Source organism: Parasteatoda tepidariorum, chromosome 11, assembly GCF_982258835.1.
Source record: "Parasteatoda tepidariorum strain Cologne lab strain chromosome 11, Ptep-v5.0, whole genome shotgun sequence".
Classification (NCBI taxonomy): Eukaryota; Metazoa; Arthropoda; class Arachnida; order Araneae; family Theridiidae; genus Parasteatoda; species Parasteatoda tepidariorum.
In genome coordinates, this window is record NC_141765.1 from 89,147,714 (window position 1) to 89,171,291 (window position 23,578).

At 29.2% G+C, this 23,578-nt stretch overlaps 1 protein-coding gene across 20 annotated transcripts in view; it reads right to left on the minus strand.

Moving 5' to 3' along the window:
* LOC107451625 (telomerase protein component 1) overlaps positions 1–23,578 on the minus strand; it is a 300,321-nt gene that overhangs the window by 157,835 nt on the left and 118,908 nt on the right. For all 20 annotated transcript variants that reach the window (XM_021147109.4, XM_021147108.4, XM_087155402.1 and 17 more), the window contains 6 exons: positions 22,910–23,067; positions 22,356–22,465; positions 15,027–15,184; positions 11,674–11,848; positions 6,976–7,149; positions 93–170 (listed from right to left, as the gene is read on the minus strand). In XM_021147109.4, the coding sequence (XP_021002768.3) occupies positions 93–170; positions 6,976–7,149; positions 11,674–11,848; positions 15,027–15,184; positions 22,356–22,465; positions 22,910–23,067 (853 nt within the window). The remainder of the gene's footprint in view (positions 1–92; positions 171–6,975; positions 7,150–11,673; positions 11,849–15,026; positions 15,185–22,355; positions 22,466–22,909; positions 23,068–23,578) is intronic.

Genomic DNA, 23,578 nt, shown 5'->3' on the forward strand with positions numbered 1-23,578 from the left:
TATCACTTTCTTAAAGTCAGAATAGATCCTATTTCAGTAAAAGTTTTATAATAGAAGTAATCAAAACAAATATTATTTTAAAAAAAACTTACCTTTTCAGATAAAATAACTTGCTGTTTTAGATAAAAGCTTAAAATTTCTTCCAAACCTTCTACTTCTCTTTGAGTCCACTAAAAAATATTAAAACTTCAAACAATAAATATTTGGCCACAATCATGAAATATACAAATTATATTTGGAAAACCTATAAAAATATTGTACTTGAATAAATTAATTAATAAAATAAATAAATTTTCAGAGAAACTTTTCATGAGATATAGGTTTAGCAATTGTGTTTACAATAATTAGTCTCAAAGAAATTATTTTATTCTGTTCTATGTTACATAATTAAAAATAAATTATTAAAAGAAATGACTTATAAGTTATCATTTTACATTTTTAGCAATTGCAAAACAGGTGGCAAGTATACTTGTCATGCTCTCGTAAAAAGTGAACAAAAGTAAGGTTTGAGTAATTTAACTATTTTTCTTATACTAACTGAGTAAAAATTTAGTTAATCTAATGTTTCAAAACTAAAGGAGTTCTTTCCATGAATAATTAGATTTATTTGTAATTTTATCTAGGTAATATATTTACTTGCTTAATATATTAACTAAAATCGTAACAAACATTAACAGTTATGATAAAAACACATTACAACAGGCATAATAATTTTGCATTTGAGTAAAATAACATGAATTCACAGTCTGTGCTTGTTACAAATAAATAACGGCTCACTTGCAATGCAAACCTGAGACTTGTTACTTACGTAACCTGTTTAAAAACTCAATATAGACAAATTTAATAAATTTTAAATATATTCTCTGTCATTTACTAAACTATCTAAACCTTCTGCTAATACTTAAAATACAATAATGTCTAAATAAATAAAGCTCTTCCTCATGGTAATTTAATGTTTTCAAATATTTTTTGTAACAGTTGTAAGTTTACTTATATGAATTAATTATGTTTTCACATCAAATAAAACTATAAAAAACCTGATTTTAGGTATTTATCCAGGGCAAAGATAATTACTCTGTTTATATTGTAAATGCCTAACCCATATCTCTAGCCATAAAACTAGTAACTTGGTACTCTAAATTATCAAGTCTGAGTCTATCTCAAGTCATTCTTTGTTGCTCTTATTGCCAAGTATGACAAAATTTAGAATGTACAGAATTAAGAGTTCTAATACATATCACAGAACTTGACTGATTTCTTTGATTTGATTATCAGTAGAGGAAAATCCGTTTCATTATCTGATATGAGAACCATCTGAAACGATTCTCCTTCCAGCAGACTAGACAAATATATACACTAAAAACACAAATCTAGTAATATATTATCTAAATGCATAACTAAGTACACGATAGTTTTAATAGTAGTTTTGTAGCAGATCAAATAGTTATTTCGTTCAGTTCCAAGTAAATCAAATGAGAATTTTGTAGAAACAAATAAATATGAAGCAAATAAAACTGGATTTATAAGTTTAATTTTAAGTTTTTTTGTTGGCTTTTTGGTACTAGCACCTAAAAATAAATTTTATAATTTTGAAAAAAATATATTATAGAATTTAAAGTAGTTATTCGACTTAAAAAGCAAATACATATTTTGAATGTGAAAAAAAGACTCTTAATAACTCTTATAACATGTAAATATTATAAGAGTTATTATAATATAGAGACTCTTATAACATGTAAAATATTATATATACTTATATTTAACACTAAACATACATTTCAGCTCTTATTAAATGCTTTGATATAGGAAACAACCTAGACTAAAATCATTCTTCTTGAAGATTTAGCAAAATGATTGGGCAACATTTTAAGTACTTCAGATTCCATAAATTATTTTATTATTTCTTGCTCTATAGTCATTAGAGCTAGTTCAGATTTGAAGTGAAAAATAGATTTTAAAATGCAGTTGTCGGACAGCATGGGATTAAATTATAGACTTTTATAGTTTCTAAAAGAAGGAAACTTCATTTTTTATGTATTATTATCATTCTTTAAATATAACAAAAGATATAACAAAAATTAATTTTAAAAGACATCAATTTTTATATCATTTTCATTGACATTTAGAAGCTCAATAGCAATTCAAAAATAAAATATTTCAAATTAAGAAGAAAGGCATTTTAAAACAAAAGTATTTATTTAAAAATAGATATAAAAAAGAAGACAATTATTTAATTTGATTTTTCGAAAATTATGATGACTGACATTTATGCACATACCAATCAAATTATTCAAAATGTATCAAGTACTAGATTAGAATTCACTAAATGTGCGCATTTAAATGATGTAATTATAAAAAATTTTTTTATAAAAATCAGCATTACTAGAGAAGTAAAAAAATATAAAATTTTGCTTAATAAATCTTATTTAGATAATTAAATTTAGTAATATTTAGCCCTTATCAAATACAGTTGATTTTATTTATTAATTTTCCATTCGGTGCTCTTGATTCGCCCCTTCCATGGATTTCATCACAATTTGAGGGAAGATTTAATCAGTATTTAACGATATCAAAAAATATTTACATGCCTGGCTGGGCATATAAGGATAAGTCCTGCTGAAAACAGTATTTCCTAAGCAATATTAAATTTACGCTTTCATATGTAAGGTGTGCACTACATAAATGGATATAAACTTTAAGAGACTAAAACTAAACAACCAAAGGAAAAAAATAAGGAATAAACAAAACCGTAATCAATAAATAAAAAAAAGAAGCTGAAATTGAAATCACAAGGAACACCAAAAGATTTTCCCCCCAATCTTTTTTTTTAATGCAAACAATTGTCTAGATTAGTGAGGGCGTAGAATAAATTATGAATATTCATAGTTAATTATATCCTTTTATTTTCCTCTTATGTATAAAAGATTGTATAGTAAATGAGTGTCTCTTTTAGAAGCTTAAAATTTCATAGAGTTTAATACAAATAAATTATTTTATATGGCGATATTTGTTACATTGAAAAGACAGGATTTTATTTCTTCCCTACCATCTGCAGGGTCATTCTTTCTGCAATTATTATTAATGACCTGTTTTGTTTTGATTTGAATTCTGAATTCAAAACATCTACTAATTAATATTTCATCACGATAAAATTAGTAAGTATACTAGCAAAAATGACTAGTTAAAAAAAGCAACTATAAATGAAAAATAAAAGTAACTATAAATTATGTTTTATATTACTAGACATTAATATTATTAATACAATTTAAATAAATAATTTTTCTGTAATCTTAAAATAAAAATATTTCATTTGCCTTAAAAGCAATGCATTTTTTTTTTAATTTAAAAAATTCTTATGACAACAATGATACAGACAAAAATGTAAAACAGTATAAATGATAAAAACTTCACAGGCTTCAAAAAACATAAAGATAGAAATAAAGGTAGACATGTTTTGCACATTCAAAAATAGACGTCCATTCTCGTTTTTGAACACTCAAAACATGTCTACTTTTATTATCATCTTCATATTTTTTTCAAATCAATGAAGTTTTTATCTTTTCACTTCAATCCTGTGGCAAAATTTTTTTGAGCTTTCCAGTAGCTGCCAAAAAAAAAGATAGACAATGAAATCACGTGAAACGGACTCTTGTATAGTCATTTGATATTTCAGTTAAGAATGATAATTTAGAACATATAGATAGCCAACCTCCCAGCTTATTTGATTGCTTATTTATTCATTTTTATTTGAATCTTTAGAGAGTAACAGTAAATTTAATGATTTAACACTTTATTATTGATTTAATTAATTAAATTTTGAATAGTTTCCACTACTACATACCAACAAAGTAAATATATATGATATATACATGGTGTAGCTCTCCAATACAGAAGCTAATATATAAAGTATAACATATTTATAATATATTGCTATAATGTCTAAGCTTTAACATTAATTGTTCTATCTCTCAACCATCACTAAACACCACCTTGCTCCAACATATATATGAAACCTATTAATTAAACAGAAAAGTTTTTAAGTGCAAGCAAAATTAAACTAATAAAGTTTAACTTCAATTGTTAATTGGCTACCACTTATTCTGGGAAGTTAGCAGGCCCATCATCAACGGAGAGAGGGGTTGAGAGGGGTGTCTCACCCCCAACGATTTCATTCAGTCGGCAAATTCAAGTTGAGACGGCATTTTTTTTCTTTTCCTTTCTTTAGCATTAGTTGTACAAGATGAACAGATTACGATTGTTAGATTACGTTTTGAGAAGGAGATAAAAACTGCTTAAGGTGTATTTATATGCGTAGGTTCAATCATAGTCTCGAATCAGCCCAAATCTCTAAGCTGGGGCTTGCCTTCTCTTTGTGTTGCAAGCTTGATCTAAATAGATTTAAACATTCTCAGTATTTTGCCAATATTGCGATTTCATCACGGACCCGACTCTGCAAATCTTGCTCTGAAATGTGAGTTTTCCAATTGAGTTTTTTTTTTTCACTGCAAGAGTAACCACTTATGATAATTCGAAGTAAGATGATCGATAATACAAGCCAAAATTCTTTCATTGTCGGATATTTCATCGGTGATGAGATTTAAATGGATTTCAATGGTATCCGCGTTTTGTCCATTTTGGGATTATGTCCCAGATCTGACTCGGCAAATCTTGCTGTGAAATGTGAGTTTTCCAATTCAGTTTTTTATTCTCCTCCAAGAGCAACTATTTATGATAATTCGAAGAAAGATGACCTACAATACAAGTCAAGATCTCAACTTTGCCAAAATTCTTTAATTGTCAGATATTTCATCAGTGATGAGACTTAATCAGATTTCAATTTTATCTGAGTTTAATTAATTTTGGGAATTTGTCCTAGACCCAACTCGGCAAATTTTGCTGTGAAATGTGTTCCCAAATTTAGTTTTGTTCCCCCTCCAAGAGTAACAATTTGTGATAATTCGAAGCAAGATAACCGATAATACAAGCCAAAATCTCAAGAACCATTTCTCTTGTATTATTATTTCCAAGACACATTCTTAAGTTTAAACAATTTTAGTGACCTTATTTTTTAGTTAGCTAATAATGTACCATAAAATTCAGATATTAATTCTCTGAATTATATTAACTCTTAATTAGAGGTTTAAGTAGTCTTTTAAAGAAAGTGATGAACTTACATGAGTCTTTTTTAAAAAATTAAAACATTTTAAATTATATGATCGTGCCGGTGATGCAACCTATTTTTTTTTTCTTTTACTTTCAACATATTGGGAAAAAAACTACACATAAGAGTACTTATAAAATAGGATACTTTATTATTCAAAATATCTTATTTAAATTGTTAAATTCTGTTTAAATAACACAAATTATTAAATAATTTATATTTTCAATTGATAAAAGCTATTTTTCTTCTATGAATTTTTTTACTAACTCCAAATGACTATAAACATTTTTTTAAAAACATTTAATTTGTTAACTACGCTTCAGTTCATAATTTTAATTTATATGATGATTGGATTATTATTTGTATTACATTGTTTTTAACTTAAAATAAATTGTTCAAGGATCAATTCATATCTTTAGAACAATTAATCATCGCAACAAAATTTGGTATTTTCTATGGAAAATAGTAAACATATATGTGATCCTCAATTCACATTTTATTGAAAATGTGATGTGTTTAAAAATTGAAAAGTTTCAGTTTTTCTTTTATTTATAAATAATTCTTTTTATATATATTGCTACTGTGTTGAAGTTATTTCTTATGTATTTAATGTTTTTTAAATTATCTTTTTGACTAAAGATAACAGTTTTCCATTTCTTTCAGTTAATTGTCAGTAAAAAAAACCTTAAAAATTTTATAATTATGCCATTAACCGCACCAGTGGCAGTTGCGACAAATGAAAGAATTTTCAGCAAGTTGAAATTGATTAAAAACCATCTACGAACAACAATACTGGTGAACGCCTAAATTCGCAGCTTTTACTCAAAGCAGAAAAAGATATTGCTGACAATATTAAGCTTGATAAGTTGGCAAAACATTTTTCACTTTTAAAACAACACTGAATAAAATTTACGTAGCTAATATAATTAATGTAATGTAACTTTGCTAATATCTTAATTTTTTTATCCTTTTTATGTGAATTTCTTAATTTATAATTTAAATGGCATAGATTTTCAATGTTTTTCTATATTATTTTTTGAAAAATGAAAGGACAATTTACTTTTGAATCAATTTCTGATAGAAGACTGTATTTGCTGATTATGACTTACTTTCTTATCTTCAAACAGTTGCTCTAATTGTCTATGGTAACAACGTTTAGATGAAACAAAATGAAAATTTTAATAACTAAGTGATTTTTCAAAAAATATTTAAAGTAAAAGTATTTGAAAGTTGCATTGAAAAACATTTAAATTCACAACTTTATTTTTAAAAATTATTTCCACAAATAATTACTGATAATAATTACTGAAAACTTATTTCAATTGAATAGGTTTCAGTTTATTTAAAAATAGTTATTTTTTTAAAAATATTTTGTTACCAATTTAATAATAAAAATTAGTAGAAATGCAAAAAATTAATTTTCTTTTTATTATTTTGAATAATTACTGGAACCATTTAGTAATTAATAATACCACATTTATCACCTATGGCGATTGAATTTTTAAGTGCTGTAAAAATCATTTCGATGGATAACATTATGTTTAGAACTAATCGAAATGATTTCAAAATAAACTTTGGAAGCTCAAGTTTTGCGGCACATTTGAACTCTTTTATTTGTTTTGTTTCGTTTCACCTTTGATTATTAAGCTCTAGCCAAATACAAATTGCATGTGTGTGTGTATAGATATATATATATATAACATTCGGCAAAATAAACTTCAATACCCCCCTCTCGAATCGGCTAGCAACGGGCCGGGAAGTGAGGACTTCCAAGTTGACAGTTATGGTATACATTTATAAACTTACTAACTTACCCTGGTAGAAAATTGACTTTCTATCTTTTCACATTCATTTTGTAAAACTTCAAGAAAATTGCTATCATTATCAAAAGTTACTCTAGTGGCATCATGAGTATCCACTAAATACATTAAACCATGTTCACATGCTTTTTTTATCATCAAACCCATCATTGTGCATGTCTCTAAAGCCTAAAAAAATATAAAAGACATATAAATGAAATATATGAATGCATAAAATCGAATTTTAATAAATTGACAAATTAAACGGGTATAAAAGAAGTTTTCAAATACAGATTTTTTTTAAAGGAACAAAATAATATTAAAGTACCAGTATCAATTTTTTTCCACTAGCATAGATTTATTTTTATATAACTTTAATTGACATTTATATTTTATAATACAGTCAAACCCCGCTATAGTGAACATGGTTTATAGTGAACTCCCAGATATAGTGAACGAAATATTCTCTTCCTTGCCTTACAACACACATATAATGCTATATTTTAGGATATAGTGAACCAAAAGAAGAGAGGTAATTGGATATAATGAACTTTTTCTGCCTTCGACTGAATTTTTTTCTCCATTTTTTTTGGTAATTTTGAAATTTCTACATAAAATACATATACTGATTTTTAAAACCATCTATTGAATGTAATGTAGAAATAAGCATTTTTTCTTGTTTACTTTTCTACCTCAGTTTCCCATCCCTAAATAAAGGCCATCCCTAAATTTTTTATACATAAGACAAAGAGTAGTAAAAAATAAAAGTTAACACATTTTTTGTTACAACATATCGATTTTTAATCATGTATTTAAATAATGCGTAATAAAAAGGGAGCAGTTCGGAAAATTAGTTAAAATTGTTTGTGGTACAGACATAGTAAAGTCCTGGTTATAGTGAACCGAAATTTCGGTCCCTGGGTTCAACTGTAGTAACGCAGACAGTTTAAATTAAAATTGTTTTTGATCATAAAATTGAGTTTATTTCAGAAACAAAACCCTATACTATGCATTAGCGACCATTAAAAAGTAAAATTTTTTAAAAATTAAGCACTTAAATTTGAATAATGCACCCTCCTTTAATTCATATAACACGCTTTATTGAATAGTATTGGCTGGAACCAATGGTATTTCTTTAAGTGGGGTTGACTGTACTTGAAAATCACAGTAAACTGTACTTGTAAACTAATAACAACAATAACCTAATTCGCATGAGTGGGCAATTTCAATCAACTATACTAACATAATAAAATAGAGATTAGCAAATTACTCTGCCATAAAAAGGCAGAGGACCAGCTTTTTGCCTTAATGTTTCATTATGACTCTGACTATGAAGGATCATGCTCTGAAGCTTTTATATAAGTATGATGATTGTGCACTTACAGCTATTAGGAAGTTTCTGACATTAAAATCCATAAAATTGGGCCCAATGACCACAAATGGTCTGCGAAAAAGGATTGAATTTCGAAGAGACAGATTCATTTGATGTGAAAAGGGTAGAGGAAGGAAACCATATTCGGCCGTGCCAGAAGAAGATGTGGCTACAGCATTACAAGAATAGATGAGCGGTGTTACTGGAATCAGCAGTGCCTGGGGAATTGGCTGAATGCTGGATATGCCGATCAGCATGGTGTGTATCTTGAGTTACTGTACAATATAACTCATGTGCAGCAGTTCTATCTTCTGACCTGGAAGCAAGTGAATATTTTCTACTAAGATTGCTTGCCAGATGAAAGTTGAAAAAAAATGGCCATGGAACATTCTGCGGTCTCATGAAACCCACATCCTTCTGCAAAGTTCCATAAATATGCAAAATTGCAGGATATGGGCAACCAAGAATTTGTTCCAGCTACGGTCATTATTTCTTCACTCTGAAAAGATCACGTTGTGGCGCGAAATAACGTCAGAGTTTATCGTCGGTCTATTTTTCTTTTACGAGATCACATCTCCAGGACCTGCAACCTGCACTGTAACTGGCAAGCGTTATGAAGCACTTTTGCGTAACCATGTCCTTTAAGCACTTCTGCATGTGGATCACACTATATTCATTCAAGATGGCACGCCTCTACATTGCTACTCCTGTGAAGCAGCTGCCGAGTGCTCATTTCGGAGATAAAATATTAAGTCACCATTTTCCAAACACCATGTTCCCCTGACTTAAACCCGCATGATTTTTTGTTTTGAGGGTACCTGAAGAATGTTTTTACAGCCGACGGACTGAGAATCTAGCCGACTTGAAGGCAAGCATCACATACCACATCTATTGCATCAATATGCATACCCTCCAATCTGTTGTGAAGTATGCCGTTTTGCATTTCTAATTAGTAGCAGAGCAAGGCGGAGGGCACATCAAACAACTTATGCCTTAATCATCAGTAAAATATTTGTTCCATGAAGCTATTTATTATTTTTTAGCATTATCACAGTTGTCACTGTAAATACCTATTCTTGTTTTTTTTGCTTAATACCGAAATTTTTAGAAAACCCCTAAACTCTATTATTTCCTTTTGGCTAACAACAGTTCTGTGTGTAATGAATCCATTTTTGGTCTTTTTCCTAACAGCGTCATCTATCAGCAGATTTTGGAGCTATTTTTTTTCCTTTACCAAGCAAAATTCCATGGCTTTACCATGGTTCAGCTAAAATATCAGGTCATTCTGAAGAGCAGTTTTAAATTGATCCGATTTTTGAAATCGTAACTTTAATTATAATCACCCTGAATATTTTAAGCTATGAAATCAGACACAAAAGCATACTTTCTCCGAGTAAGCATGCTCGTATCTCTGAATAATTGTTACATATACCTTTATTATAATGGATTTGAAGTTTTAATCCTCATACCATGGGGGTTAGCCACAACCCGCCTAACAAGATTCCATTGGTTCAGGCAGGAAAACATATAAAAGTTTGAGTATCTTAAAGCTAATTTTCTTTTTTAAGGTATTTTGACAGCTCTTCAAAAATTATTGATGCCATTCAGAAAAACTTTGCATATAATTATGAAACTTGCTTATGCAAAGATAATTCTATTAGCATATCTAATTAACATATTTTTATAATTATTCATTATTTTTTATTAATTGATTGACTATTGGTGAACATTTTTTCAACTGCAGTTTTATAAATTTTTACACTAACAAACTAAATTTAAATAATGAGATCCAAACTTAAAAGGGAATCGGTGGAATAGTTCTTTGAGAAATAAAATTAAAAAATCTGACTGCTTTTAAATGGGAAATCTAACAACAAGTGAAATTAACATAAAGGGGCTAGAGTTTCAAACTCCATCCTACCTAAACTATTCAAACTATAAGAGCCATATTTTCCAGATTGCAGCAACTCCCTTTATTTTGGGAGACAGAAATATGAATCTGTCGAAAACGAAAATAATTATAAATTTTTCTTTTTACATAGAATTATCTTAGCATAAGCATTCAAATAATTCTGAGCTAAGTTTTTCTGAATAGCATCGATAACTTCCAAAGCAATGGGAAAATATGGAAAAAGTAAAACTAGCATTAAGGGGTCCAAACTTTAAACTGCTTTCCAAAACAAACTATTATGACCATATTTCCCAGATTGCGGCTACCCCCTATATTTTGGGAGTCAGGAATCCACATTCATGGAAATAAAAGTATGCTTACTCAGAGAAAGTATTCTGTGTTTGATTTTGTAACTTAAAATATTGTCCACACTATTTAATTAGCATATTTGTGGACAGCGCCTTGAACCATTAAGATTGTCCTAGAATGTGAAGATCCAATTATTAGATCAAAAGTAATTCAGTGTGATACATTTAATTTTTGTTCACTGAACAATTGACTAAAAAAATAGAATATGCATTAAAAGTTCATTTTTGAAAGCAGCAAGTTTTTTAAAAAGTATCTATTTACATTCAAATAAATATTTATTTTATATTGAATTCATGTTTAATTGCCTGAATCAAATCAGCTATTAAATTCATGTAATTATTAAAGTGGTGCTTTTTTTTATTCGATTTCTTATTCCATGATCTTCTTTACTTTCTCTACAAAAGCTTTTTCTCCCAGTGCTTTTTTCTGTAGTTCTAGTATAAAATGCCACTTATTGTATTGTAGAAATTCACAACCTTTTATTGTTTGTGGAGAAAATGTGTAAGTTGTTGTAGATAAGATAAGTCAATTCTATTAAAATTAATAAAATTTAAACAATATTTCATTGAAATTAATAAAATTTAAACGTTATTCCTTTAAAAACTAATAAATTTAAACAGTATTTCCATTAAAACTAATAAACTTTAAATAGTTTACCATTCAAATTTACTAAAACTTCAACAGCATTCTAAGAAAATTGTGCAGTTTTCCATTAAATTAATTTTTGTCAATTTCCTAAAAACCTGACATGACAGAGCAAAATGGTTTTAAGATTTGAAATCAGTAGATTAAACTACATTAGAAAAGGTAAACACTATGCCAGATGTCCATAACTTGTTTATCAGCGCTTTTTCAAAAAGTAAATTTTGTTTCAAATGAGAAATTATTGCTCATAAAAAATGTTAACCTCAGCTATATTTGTTATTTTATTTTCGAAAGTCTAATAGTTTGTTTGTCAGGTAGGCTGATGAATCTTTTATATGGCACCTTTACAGCTTAAATGTACACACAATGGTATAATAAGTATAAACATTTAGAATAAAGATTCATAAAATATGTATTGTAATTTGAATTTACTTACTTTAGATTGAACTTTTCTTTGCTTCTTAACTTTTTCTTGATTAAGAAATATTGTATCACACAAAATCAATATCTTTCCAGGTATTGGGCATAAATTATGTAGAGAAGATATTTCTAAAGCCTTGTTTATAGCTTCTTGATAACGTGATAAAATAATAGAAGATGCTTTATGAATTCTGAAATTTAACAATGGATGATAAATTTTATGTATAGCTCTCAAAACATTTAAATAAAGTGAATGATTGCTACAAAAAAGCTATAATCTAAGACCTTTCGCAAGAACTACATGTAAACTTCAACGAGAACAAAAAATGCCCTCTTCTTTTTAAGTGCAAAATTATAACATCTATTAAAATATCTATAATATATAATAAATAGTATAATATATACTCAAGTTCAATTTTTCTTTTTCTCTAACACAAGAAAAATCACTTCAAAAACAGAAGTTATATATTTATACAGCTTTGATTCAAAATATTAGAATGCATAAAAAAATCAAAATTTAAATAATATCTTACTTAATTTGCTTTTTTATTACTTAAATTAAACTACAACATCAATGAGTCAGACCTACATGCTTTACAGTATTTTTAAACATTAAATTTTTCTATTATTTTTAAGCATTAATTTACCTGACCATTAAATTTAAAAAAAAATAAAAATATTAAAAAATAAATGATGTAGTTCAAAATACTAGAATATTTCATTATAAACACTAAAATTCAATTATAAATGGAACATAAAAAGTTTAATATTTTGTAGCATCCTCTTAAGCTTTGTTCACTTATGCATATACACGATCTTGCTTGGAATAAACAAGATTTTAACAGTCTTTTTTGTCTACATTAGGCCAAGCATTTGAAGCTCCACACTGACTCATCTTTACTTGTAGGATCAAGTTCTTGCAATTTTTTCTTTACCATATCCCAAAAGTTTCAATTGAGCAAGATATGTGATTGCTGAAAGATGAAATTATCTGAATTCTTTCATCATTTTGTGCAAAGACTGATGTTGAATGAATTGAATTCTGTGTTACGTAATAATGTATAAACAATATAGGGAATTGAAAAAAACATTGAGAACAGTTGTGGCATTTATATCCAATAAAACTATTAAATCACTGCCTGGATGCTATGGTATGACGGAGGCAGGGATGAGAGTAGTCAGAAAGTAAAAAAGAGGAAATCCATGAATGAATGAATATATATATATATATATATATACACACACGAAAATTTGACAAAAAAGTGAGATCTTTAAACTTGTAAACCACGCGATTATAAATCCTGATGATTAATTTTAAAACTGTATGAATATATAAATATTAATCACATGCTTTAATTTTAAATTGAGAGAATATGAGTCCTGATATGAGGCTTTCAAATCACGTGAATATGAAACTCTATACCGAATTTTAAAAAATGCAGAAATCCAAATCATGATGCGTAATTTTTAGAGCACGCAAACACGAATCACGATGCATAATTTTCAAATAGCACAAATATAAATCACAATGTCTAATTTTTAAACCACGTTAAGTGCGAAAATCGATGTTTGATATTACAACCACAAAAACATATCACGACATAGAATTTTAAGCTCGCATGAATACGAATCGCTACATAGGGTTTTTAAAGCGCGTAAATACAAATTGCTATATTGGATTGGATTTTGCATAAATACGAAAATCGATGTTTGATATTACAACTGCAAAAACGAATCACGACATAGGATTTTAAGCTCGCGTGAATACGAATCGCTACATAGGGTTTTAAAAGCACGTAAATACAAATCGCTATATTGGATTGGATTTCGTATAAATACGAAAATCAATGTTTGATATTACAACCGCAAAAACGAATCACGTCATAGGATTTTAAGCTCGCTTGAATATGAATCGCTACATAGGGTTCTAAAAGAGCATAAATACTAATCGTTTTATTGGATTTTTATATCTCGTAAATAAGAATCGCAATGTACGATATTTAAATTGCCTGAATAACACTCGTAACGTTCAACTTTTAAATGAGGTAAATACGAAAATCGATGTTTGACAATAAAATCGCGATTTCAAAAATGCATAAATACAAAAAGCGATATTGGATTTTTAAATCTCGTAGCTAAGAATCTTAATGTACGATGTTTAAATAACGTAAATAAGAATCACATTGCGAAACTTTTAAATCAGGTAAATACGAAAATCGATGATAGGTATTAAAATCGCGAGAGACTGGACTTGAGATGACTAAAAGGCTTGTTTGTATTGTTTTTGTTTCGGCATAATAAAAATTTACAAGATTAATTGAATAAGCAAATAAATATTTTCATTGCAAATCCACGTTTATTATTTTATTTATTATTTTTTTTTTCGTTTGCTGTCAAGCCAGACGGCAGGGTCACGACGCCTGAATTGCAAAAATACGAGCTATCCGGCGGACGAATAAAAATACGGAAAATCTTATTTTCTGTGAAGAGAAAATAGCTAAAATAAGTAAAAATATGGAAGGGTTAGTAGCTAGGATGTAGTTTGAATTTTCTGTTTATCTTTGAAAATCGTAAATAAATATGATTATTTTATTTTAATGATTGAATTTCAAGGGGAAAAAAAACGGGATATTTATTTTTTAAAAAAAACAAAACTTTCAGAGAATCCGAGTTTTTGATAAAAAGGCTGAAATTCGAAAGGCAAAAGCGAAAAAATCTCATCCCTGTATAAAGGTCAACCAGTTTTATCCCTAGGAAATGATTTTTTGAGAAACTTCAGAGGGAGGAATGAGGACTTCCATGCTTTCGCTCCGCGGAAAATTAAATTCCTCATAAAATATTTTAACTTGTTCAAAAAAAATGTGCCCGGAAATTCGCGGAAGAATCTCATCCCTGCAAAGGGTACCAACGATGGTATTTACACTAATCGAACGTCACGAAAAGTGATTACTCAAACACCCTATTCAAATTTTGTGTCGTAAAAATATAAAAATTTTAAATCTAGGATAAAATCAATTGCGTTAACTGCAATAGAGGAATAGGAAAAAACAGATTGAAACGTGGATTTACGATGGTATTAAGCACTCTGAAAAATGATCCCTCAAATGAGCGATTTGAAATTTCTAATACTGTATTTCGAATTTGAAATTTTTATTTCAAAATTTTTAACAAAGTGTCAAATTTTCAGACACAAACTATCTAAGAATAACTTTTCTCATTTGTTTTAATTTTAAAGAAATAACATTTAAATTTTAAAAAATTTATTACAAATTTTTTTATTAGCACCTTAATTAATATCTTTATCAATCAAGTTTTTCACTTTTTAATATATAAAAGATATAAGTCAAATGCCTTTAACTTTAACCTTACTTTTCATAAACCTTTTCAGCATGTTTCTTTTTCCATTCAGTTAAGCTAGGCTTGCAAATTTCCTCTTTATCTTTTGTTAGTAGTACTTTCAACTCTTCTACCACTTTGTATGCTTCAAAAAATTGCAGCGGTACTTGTCGACAATTTATTACAGCATTCTACAAGGAAAACAAATTGGTAAAATATTTTATTAAATGAAGTTAGAAACTTTAATCCATTTTAAAAATTGACACACAATATTGTTTAGCATATTCAAAAGACAACATATAAGGAAGAAAAAACATGCACTTCAATAGTATAAAAAACACAACCTAACTTTAGAATATGTTATGGAGAAATAATTATCACATTCTGAAAGTAGAAGGAACCTTTGGAGATTTGATTATAAAATATTATTGAATGTAATGAATAATAATGTAATGAATTCGTATGTATGTGTATAATTTTGTCAATACTCTTTTGTTATGATGGCTAAATACCTCAGGAGGACTCTAAATAAACAGCTTAATTAGAAAATTTGCAAGACAGCAGCGTAATACTAACGTAATTTAGAGAGGAAATAACGCCTAATGCATTTCTTTTGGAAAACTCTGTTTGGTGACATTTTTTAAACTTGGCAATAAATTTGGAGACTTAGCAACAAAATGAGAGTTCTGGAAAATTCGACTTTTGAAGCCATAGGATTAATATTTAGGGAGTTAGACAAGAATTGTCTACAATCAGGTCGAAAGTTCCGGGGCTTTGTCGCCAAGCCTATATAAATAGGAGTGTGCATTACAGAGTAGTGATTATTAGTCTGCTTGTGACAGCAATAGCGTTTTGATTTGGGAGTCTGTTGTTAGTTTATTGAATCATCTGAGGTTGTAAAATTTGTGTCCTACACTGCTATTTCAGCTGTAATTGAGTGCTTAGAAATAGCGGTATTTTCTGAAAGATTGTCCTAATAAATTTTGGGGGTCCTAAACACTGTTCTCTTCATCTCCAATCAACACAAACCCCTGTGCTTGGCACAGTTTTGGCGTCAGAAGTGGGATTGGAGTGAATGCCAACTACAAGAGAAATGACTACAGATCAGTTAATGAAGATGGCTCAAAAAATGTAGACCATTGGAATAAATATTTTCTGTTGAGAAATTTTCAAAACGCACTAAATTGTTAACTTCAAACGGTTAAATTTTTAACTTCAAACGGTTATTAAAAAAGTCCAATTTTTGAAACTGTATAATTATTCCATACGAGATTTATAACATATGGTTATAACATGTTTTTATAATGGGTTAAAGTTGTAAGTTCTGAAAATAAATTTAAAAAAAACACATAACATAAAAAAATCAAAATTTCTTATTCAAATAAAATGGTGCCTTAACGCACCATTGGCCGAATGCATGAGAAACAAGCAAAATGTGAAAACTCACTCTTTTGCAAGGTTTCAGAGTTTTATTGTATATTTAGAGTTTCAGTTTTATTGTCCTGAGGCTAAGAGTGATCAACAAAATATACCATTAGGAAGAAGCGTTGTTCTGCAGTTACTTAGCGTTGCTTTTTAAGAAATGAGATGCACAAAATTTATTTCGATAGCTTTTTCTCCTCCTATAGTTTTTTTTCGAAATTTTGAAAGAAAAGGGTTTTTTTGCACCTGGCACAGCTGGCAAAAATCGTATTACTGGTTGTATATAGGATGACTCCAAAAATATGAAGAAAAAAAACAATGTGTTGAATACAAAATCGTTGGAAACATGTGCATTGAAATGAAATGACAATGCTGTGATAACAATTGTTACTGATAACGCTACCATTTTGCCCCTTGTAAATGCCAAACGATATAGTCACAAAGAAAGAAGTTGTGATTTCACAATTCAACGTTCTTTTGGATTACGATCAGCATATGTTAGGTGTTGACCTACATGACAATGCCATAGCTAATTATCTCATCAAGATTCAAGGTAAGAAAAGGTGGACATTATTTACAAACATCATTGATAGCAGTATAATAAATTCATGGAAGTTACATAGAATTTCAACTAGCTCAAAAATATCACTTATAGACTTAAGATCTTATATAGCTATTGTTCTATTAAAATCTGAATCCAAAAAGAATCCAACTGGTGAAAGTACATTATAAGTTACCCATCCTAACAAAGGTCACCTATCATCTGCAGCTCTACCAAAAGAAGTACGAACTGATAGAATCGGACATACAATAAGTGAGCATGGAGAGAAAAAACACCCACAGAGGATGTAAAGATGTAGAGTGTGCAAAAACCACACAATTTATTTATGTATCAAATGCAAAGTCTATTTGCATCCAAAATGTTTAGAATGTTTCCATTAAAAATATAACTGTTGAACTAAACGAATTGTTCATTGATCTCAGGTCAATGGTGCATATACACCCCATTTTATTTCTTAAATAAAATATTATTTTCCATGCATGAAACTTATTTCTTGCCTTAATGATTAAAACATATTTCAATGAAAATAATACATTTTATAAAATTTCTATCCTCTGCCTAAAATGGGTTAAACTTATTCTTGCCTTTAAACTTCTCATTAAGGTAAGCTTGATCAAAATTTCCATCAGAATTAGGTTTATCATCCTCAGTCATTAATCTAGTTTTAACGTTATCAATAGTTATCTCTTCCCCACAATTTTTCAAAGCCAAGGTAAGGGGTTCAAATCTATCACGTAAGTTTGTTAAAATTATTCCAGCTATTAGTTCCTCATCTGCTTTAACTCCTGTTGATTTTAATTGCAGATATGCTGAAATCACTTTACGAAGGTAGTCTCACATATCTCTACAATCAGTATACTTAGTGTTAACCAATTCTTTAATTACAGACACTTTTCTAGTTATTCCTTTATCATCATAAATTTTTGATAATACTTCCCAGGCTTCTTTGCCACTAGATAAGACTCAAATCATTAAAAATTGTTTCACTAACCCCTTCAACTATGTATGACAAAGCTTTGGCATCTAAATTTGCATCTTCCTTTTTTCCTTCTACATAAGCTCATAAATCTCTTTTGATTAGGTGCATCTTCATGGCAAACTTCCAATCAGCATAATTTGCCCTCCCTGTCAATTTCTTATAGCTAAAAGAACCCTTCATCCATGGTTAATTTTTTTTTATTTAAGTTAAAATTAAATTATTAAAAATCTAACTATAAAATTTTCGACAGGTTTTAATAAATTTTATATTAAAACATAGCTACATTAAATTAGTTAAAAACAACATTTATTTAAGTGTTTAGTATTTAGGCCGAACTATGTGTTAACACATGCGACCATAATTTATCTCTTTAATTCTAAAATTCAGCAAAGAATTTAAAAATGAATATATTAAACTCAATAAATGTTATCTATTAATTTCTTGGGCCATTCTGGACCCATAACTTAAAAAATTAACCCGACAATCAAGCATGCAGGTCGCATGAAATAAAACAACATACCTAGGTGGAGACTGAAACTGGACTAATATTTTATTTACAGATAATAGATTATATTTATGACAATACTGCTGCCATCTATACACAAACATGCTAAACTAACTCATTTAATAAAACTCAATTCTCCATTGTCGCTGAAGCTAGCAGATAGAGTTCAACTGCCAAGGCCTTTTTTCTTGGGGCTGCTTTAAGAGGAGATACAATGGACATCTCGGGAACACTTACTTGCTCAACAACACAATGATTTTGAAGCCCTTTCAAGTTTATTGGAGCTGCTCTTTGGGGAATAATGCTCCCGAGAATGCAGTCACCTGCATTTGAAGTCCCGCTATCGATGAGCAGTTAAAGGTCTGGAACAATTGGCCGTTGATATTCAAAGAATATTGCATCTAGATTTTTCGAATCGCCCTCCTAAGGTACATCAAGGTTTAGCTCTCCACTACTTCATAGACTGTGTACAGGATGTGCAGAAACGCAAAAGGCACTTAAGACTTGCTGAAGTTAAGGTTATGGGACCAGTTCTTGTCTTTGCACACAAGATTAAGGCAGCTCAGCAAACCTCATAGAAGGTCTGCCACTCTATCAGAGCAGTATCAGTCACGGATTCAAACGCTGGTCTAAAGAAAATGATTGAAGTTTTCTGTGAGAGCTTTGGAGTTTGAGAGAGAGCAAGACGAACAAAAATAAAGAAAGAAAATGTTGAACATGTGGAAATGATGGCCATGTACGTAAAAATTGCTCATACTTAAGGATGGTGAAAGTCATACTTCACTGCAGCAGTAAAACTAATTTGTGGCCATCTCCGGGGCTGAGGTGACTAGAAGTTATGAAACCCCAAATCAAAGTATTGCTGATTTCTTCATTGAGTGGCAGCAGTAGTGGACATTATGGGGCACATCAATGCACTATGATAATTGATACAGAAGCCAACACCACCATCCTTAGATTTGGCTCAGAAACTAGATGAAAAATTAAGTTGGATGTCGACCAGCATTGCATTAGAGAATGTGATTGGTGACAAAATCAAAGCTCATGGAAAAATCAACTTCAAGATTTCATTTGGAGATACGAGTTATCATGCAGCATTCGTGGCAGATATCAGTGACGAGTTCATTCTCGGATTAGACTTCTTACGAGGAAATAATTTTAAACTGGACTTCAAAAACAACAAATTGCACTCAAGTATAGAAGATATCAACGTGTTTAAAAAGTGAAATCCAGAGATTAAACAGGCCTATTAAATGAAAGTTAAGAACAATTTAGAACAGTTAAGAACAATTCCACCAAGAACTGAGATAATGGTTTTGGGAATCCTTTCTGTGATAATTTCTGATATGGTCTAATAGAATATCCAGATATAGACAACAACTTCAAAGGAGTACTTGTGGCTTCTGTGCTCGTAGACCTTTCCAGAAATGAATACCTGTGAGACTTGCTAATGTGAGAGATAAAGCGAAAGTTCTAAAGGAAGATGAAGTGTTGACAACTTGAGCTCTAGTGACCTGTATTAACAGAAACTATCAAACAGCATTAAACGAGTCTTCTGGAACTTTTATGAGTGAATTTATACAGAGTGCAAAGTTAAATGATGGACAAAAGAAAGCTGAAGAAAAATTATTAACTGAATTTAAAAATCTTTTTTTCAGAACATCAGAAGATGTTGATCGTACAAAAATAATGCAGCACCAAATTGATACTGGAAATCATACTCCCATCAGACAACATCCTTGGAGATAACCATTTATTAAACAGGAAGAGGTAGCTAAACTTCTAAAAGAAATGAAAGAGAATGAAGTCATTCAATCATTAATGAGTCCTTGTGCATTTTCCTATTGTTCTAGTCAAGAAGAAAGATGGCTCAACCTCATTTTGTGTCGACTAACATTGACTGAATGAAATAACAAAAAAAAATAGCTACCCTCTCATCAGGATTTTCACATTAGACACTCTTGACACATTAGACACTCTAGCTTGGAATAAATAGTTCTCAATTTTGAAATTAAAAGTGGTTACTGGCAGGCTGAGATACATATTAATGACAGTGAAAAGATTACCTTCACCACAGGACTTAGGCAGTTCAGGTGATACCATTCGGCTTTAGTAACACACTTGCAACGTTTGAGCGCCTTATTGAAACTGGGCTAAGAGGACTCTCTAATAAATCATGTCTTCTTTACTTGGATGATATCCTCATTGTAATTTTTACTCCGGACTGATCACACCTCTTTAAATTTTAAGAACCCATAAGGTTAGCTAGCCAGGGGGATAAGACTCCAGGAATATGATTTCAAGATTCGTCATTGCAAGGGTACTGCACATGGAAATGCTACCGCATTATCGAGGAAGACTTGCAATGTAAGATGCCAATATAGCTTCAGAATAGAGAAGAAAGTTCAGCCAGCAAATTCTGTGTTACACCAAGTTACAGTTTCAATGACATCGAAGCCTGATCCATCGCGGGATGAAGAGAAAAACAAGCCCAAATGTGAGATCCTGATGTAAGACCTATTCTTGAAATTAAAGAATAGTTGAATATAAGCCAAAGTTGGCAGGACATTTCCATCTACAATCTTGCTACTAAACAGTATTGGGCTCTATGGGATTCAATCTATATTAGAAATGGCAGGTTATACAGAAAATTGGAATCTGATGATTGACAGAGCTTGAAATTGTAGCTTGTCTTTCTCAAATCAAGAATTGTGGAAATTTTGAAAGAACTGCATGGTAGTTCAACCGGAGGCCACTTTGGGGTAATGAAGACTTTAATGAAGGTTCATGAATCACATAGCACAAAATAATCCAGTGGATCTAAACTAGACGTTAAGGGAAGATTTAGTAGAAGTCTAAAAGTCGAACATCAGCTTTTACGGGGATGAGATATGCGTAACTTGATCCATAATTTATGGAAGAATAGACATCTCATAGACAGCCACAGGAATTATTCCTGATCTGCTGAAAGATGTGAACGAACATTCTCCTGTTTTTGCTCTATCTTTCAAGTTTTTCAAAAGGGGTCAGCACTACAAATATTTCTAAAGAAATTTTTTTTTAAATTTGGCAATTTATATTTTATTTTGATTTGGTTATTCTAACTGTATTTATATCTCTATATTTTTTTTTTTTTTAAATGTGGGTGTTTCATTATCAGTTTTTTCTCTGTGTTCTTTTAACTCATTGCCTTTCCTTTGTTTTCATTGAATTTTCATTTCAATATTTGAATTTTTGACTGCTTTTTCTTATTTAGTTTATCCATTATGATGGCTCGGAGTACAGTCAGTTTTCAGTATTAGCGGTATTAATATTCGGCAATATTTCCCAAGACTTAAAAATTGTTTCAATCTACAAGTTTAAAAAAATTATTTGCTTTAGATTTCTGCAGCAAAACGTCTCTCTTATTATTTCATTATTTACTTTTTTTTAAACTTGAATTTAACCTTCATAACACTGAGTATATAATAAATTCATAATGAATAATACGAAATTTTAAAATAATTTACTCATAATAAAAATGCTATAAAGTGAAAGAAAATTTTAATTGTTAAGTAAGATTTTTCCAATTAAAAAATATACCTTAGTGATTTCTAGTTTAAAAAGATGAAATTACAGATTTTTGTCAGTAATTACGTATATATGACACATTAATACGACTGAAATAAAGAAAATTATGTGAAGAACACATTTTAGCCAATAATGTGCTGTTGGCTATCGAAATGGGCGGCAGGTAGCGTAGAGCAGAACTTTCTACCTATGGCAACACTTCACACATGCCTTCACCATTAGCAGAATATAATAATGGAAGATGAAGACAATGAAAAAACTAAATAAGTTTTAAAAAGTAAAATATTAATGTCATAATCATTAATTATCAAATATATAACTAACTTTATTTTCCAAGTATTTCAGAACTTTATCATGATGCTTTTGAGAAATACCAGATAAAATCAAGTTTCTTATATTTCGTAGCATTGCCATGTATGGGAGTTTGTTTGCATCTAAATCAAAAATAAATAGATCATTAAGTTACAACTCTTTTTTCATATTAAAAAAACATATTTAAAATATTGTTAATCTTATACATCACATCTAAAGCAAGGTGTCATGCTTTTACACTAAATATTAGAGCAAATAATTTCTATTCCATAGTAAGACAGATGATTTAGTCTATAAGAAAAACTGATCTGTGAAAATATTTGAAAGATAAGACATTTGAGATATCTAGAAAATTCAGAGTAGATTTTGAGGATGAAAAGTTAAAATTATTAAGATTAATTAAACATTATTATAAGAATTTAATGTAAATTTCAGAGGGAAAAAATTAAAATTAAATAAAATTTTATTAAATTAATAAAAATATTAAAAACATAACACACTCTTCAATTATAAAGTTAAAACAATATTAATAAGAATTGAAATTAAATTATCAAATCACAAAATACCAATAATTCCTTCCCAAACATTAGCCTTATTCCCATTGGCTGATACTTGAGTCTCCCATGTTATAGGTTGGGGCAATTTCATTCGCTTTCCTGCCAATTTTGAATCCCAAGCACCAGGCAAACCAGATTTGTTGAACTGCTCACCAGATTCTGGATACCTATAATTATAATTAATAGTTTACAGATAAAATGACAATTTTAATACAAGTGTATATATATATATATATATATATATATATATATATATATATATATATATATATATATATATATATATATATATATATATATATATATATATATATACACATATATATATATACATACATATATATACATACATACATTGGATACATTTAGGAATTGTATATATATTATATATATATATATATATATATATATATATATATATATATATATATATATATATATATATATGTGTGTGTGTGTGTGTGTGTGTGTACATAACACAAAAGAAACAAAAAAGAAAGAAAAGAGGGATTAACAAAGAAATAATTATTATATATTTTTTTTACTTGTTCTCTTTGTTCTTTTATCTTATACATATATATATAGAGGGAATAATTATTATACAAGGAACAGAAATATTTACTAATTATCAAGGATTTAGTTTCACTAATTTACAATTTCTGACAAAAATAAATAAAA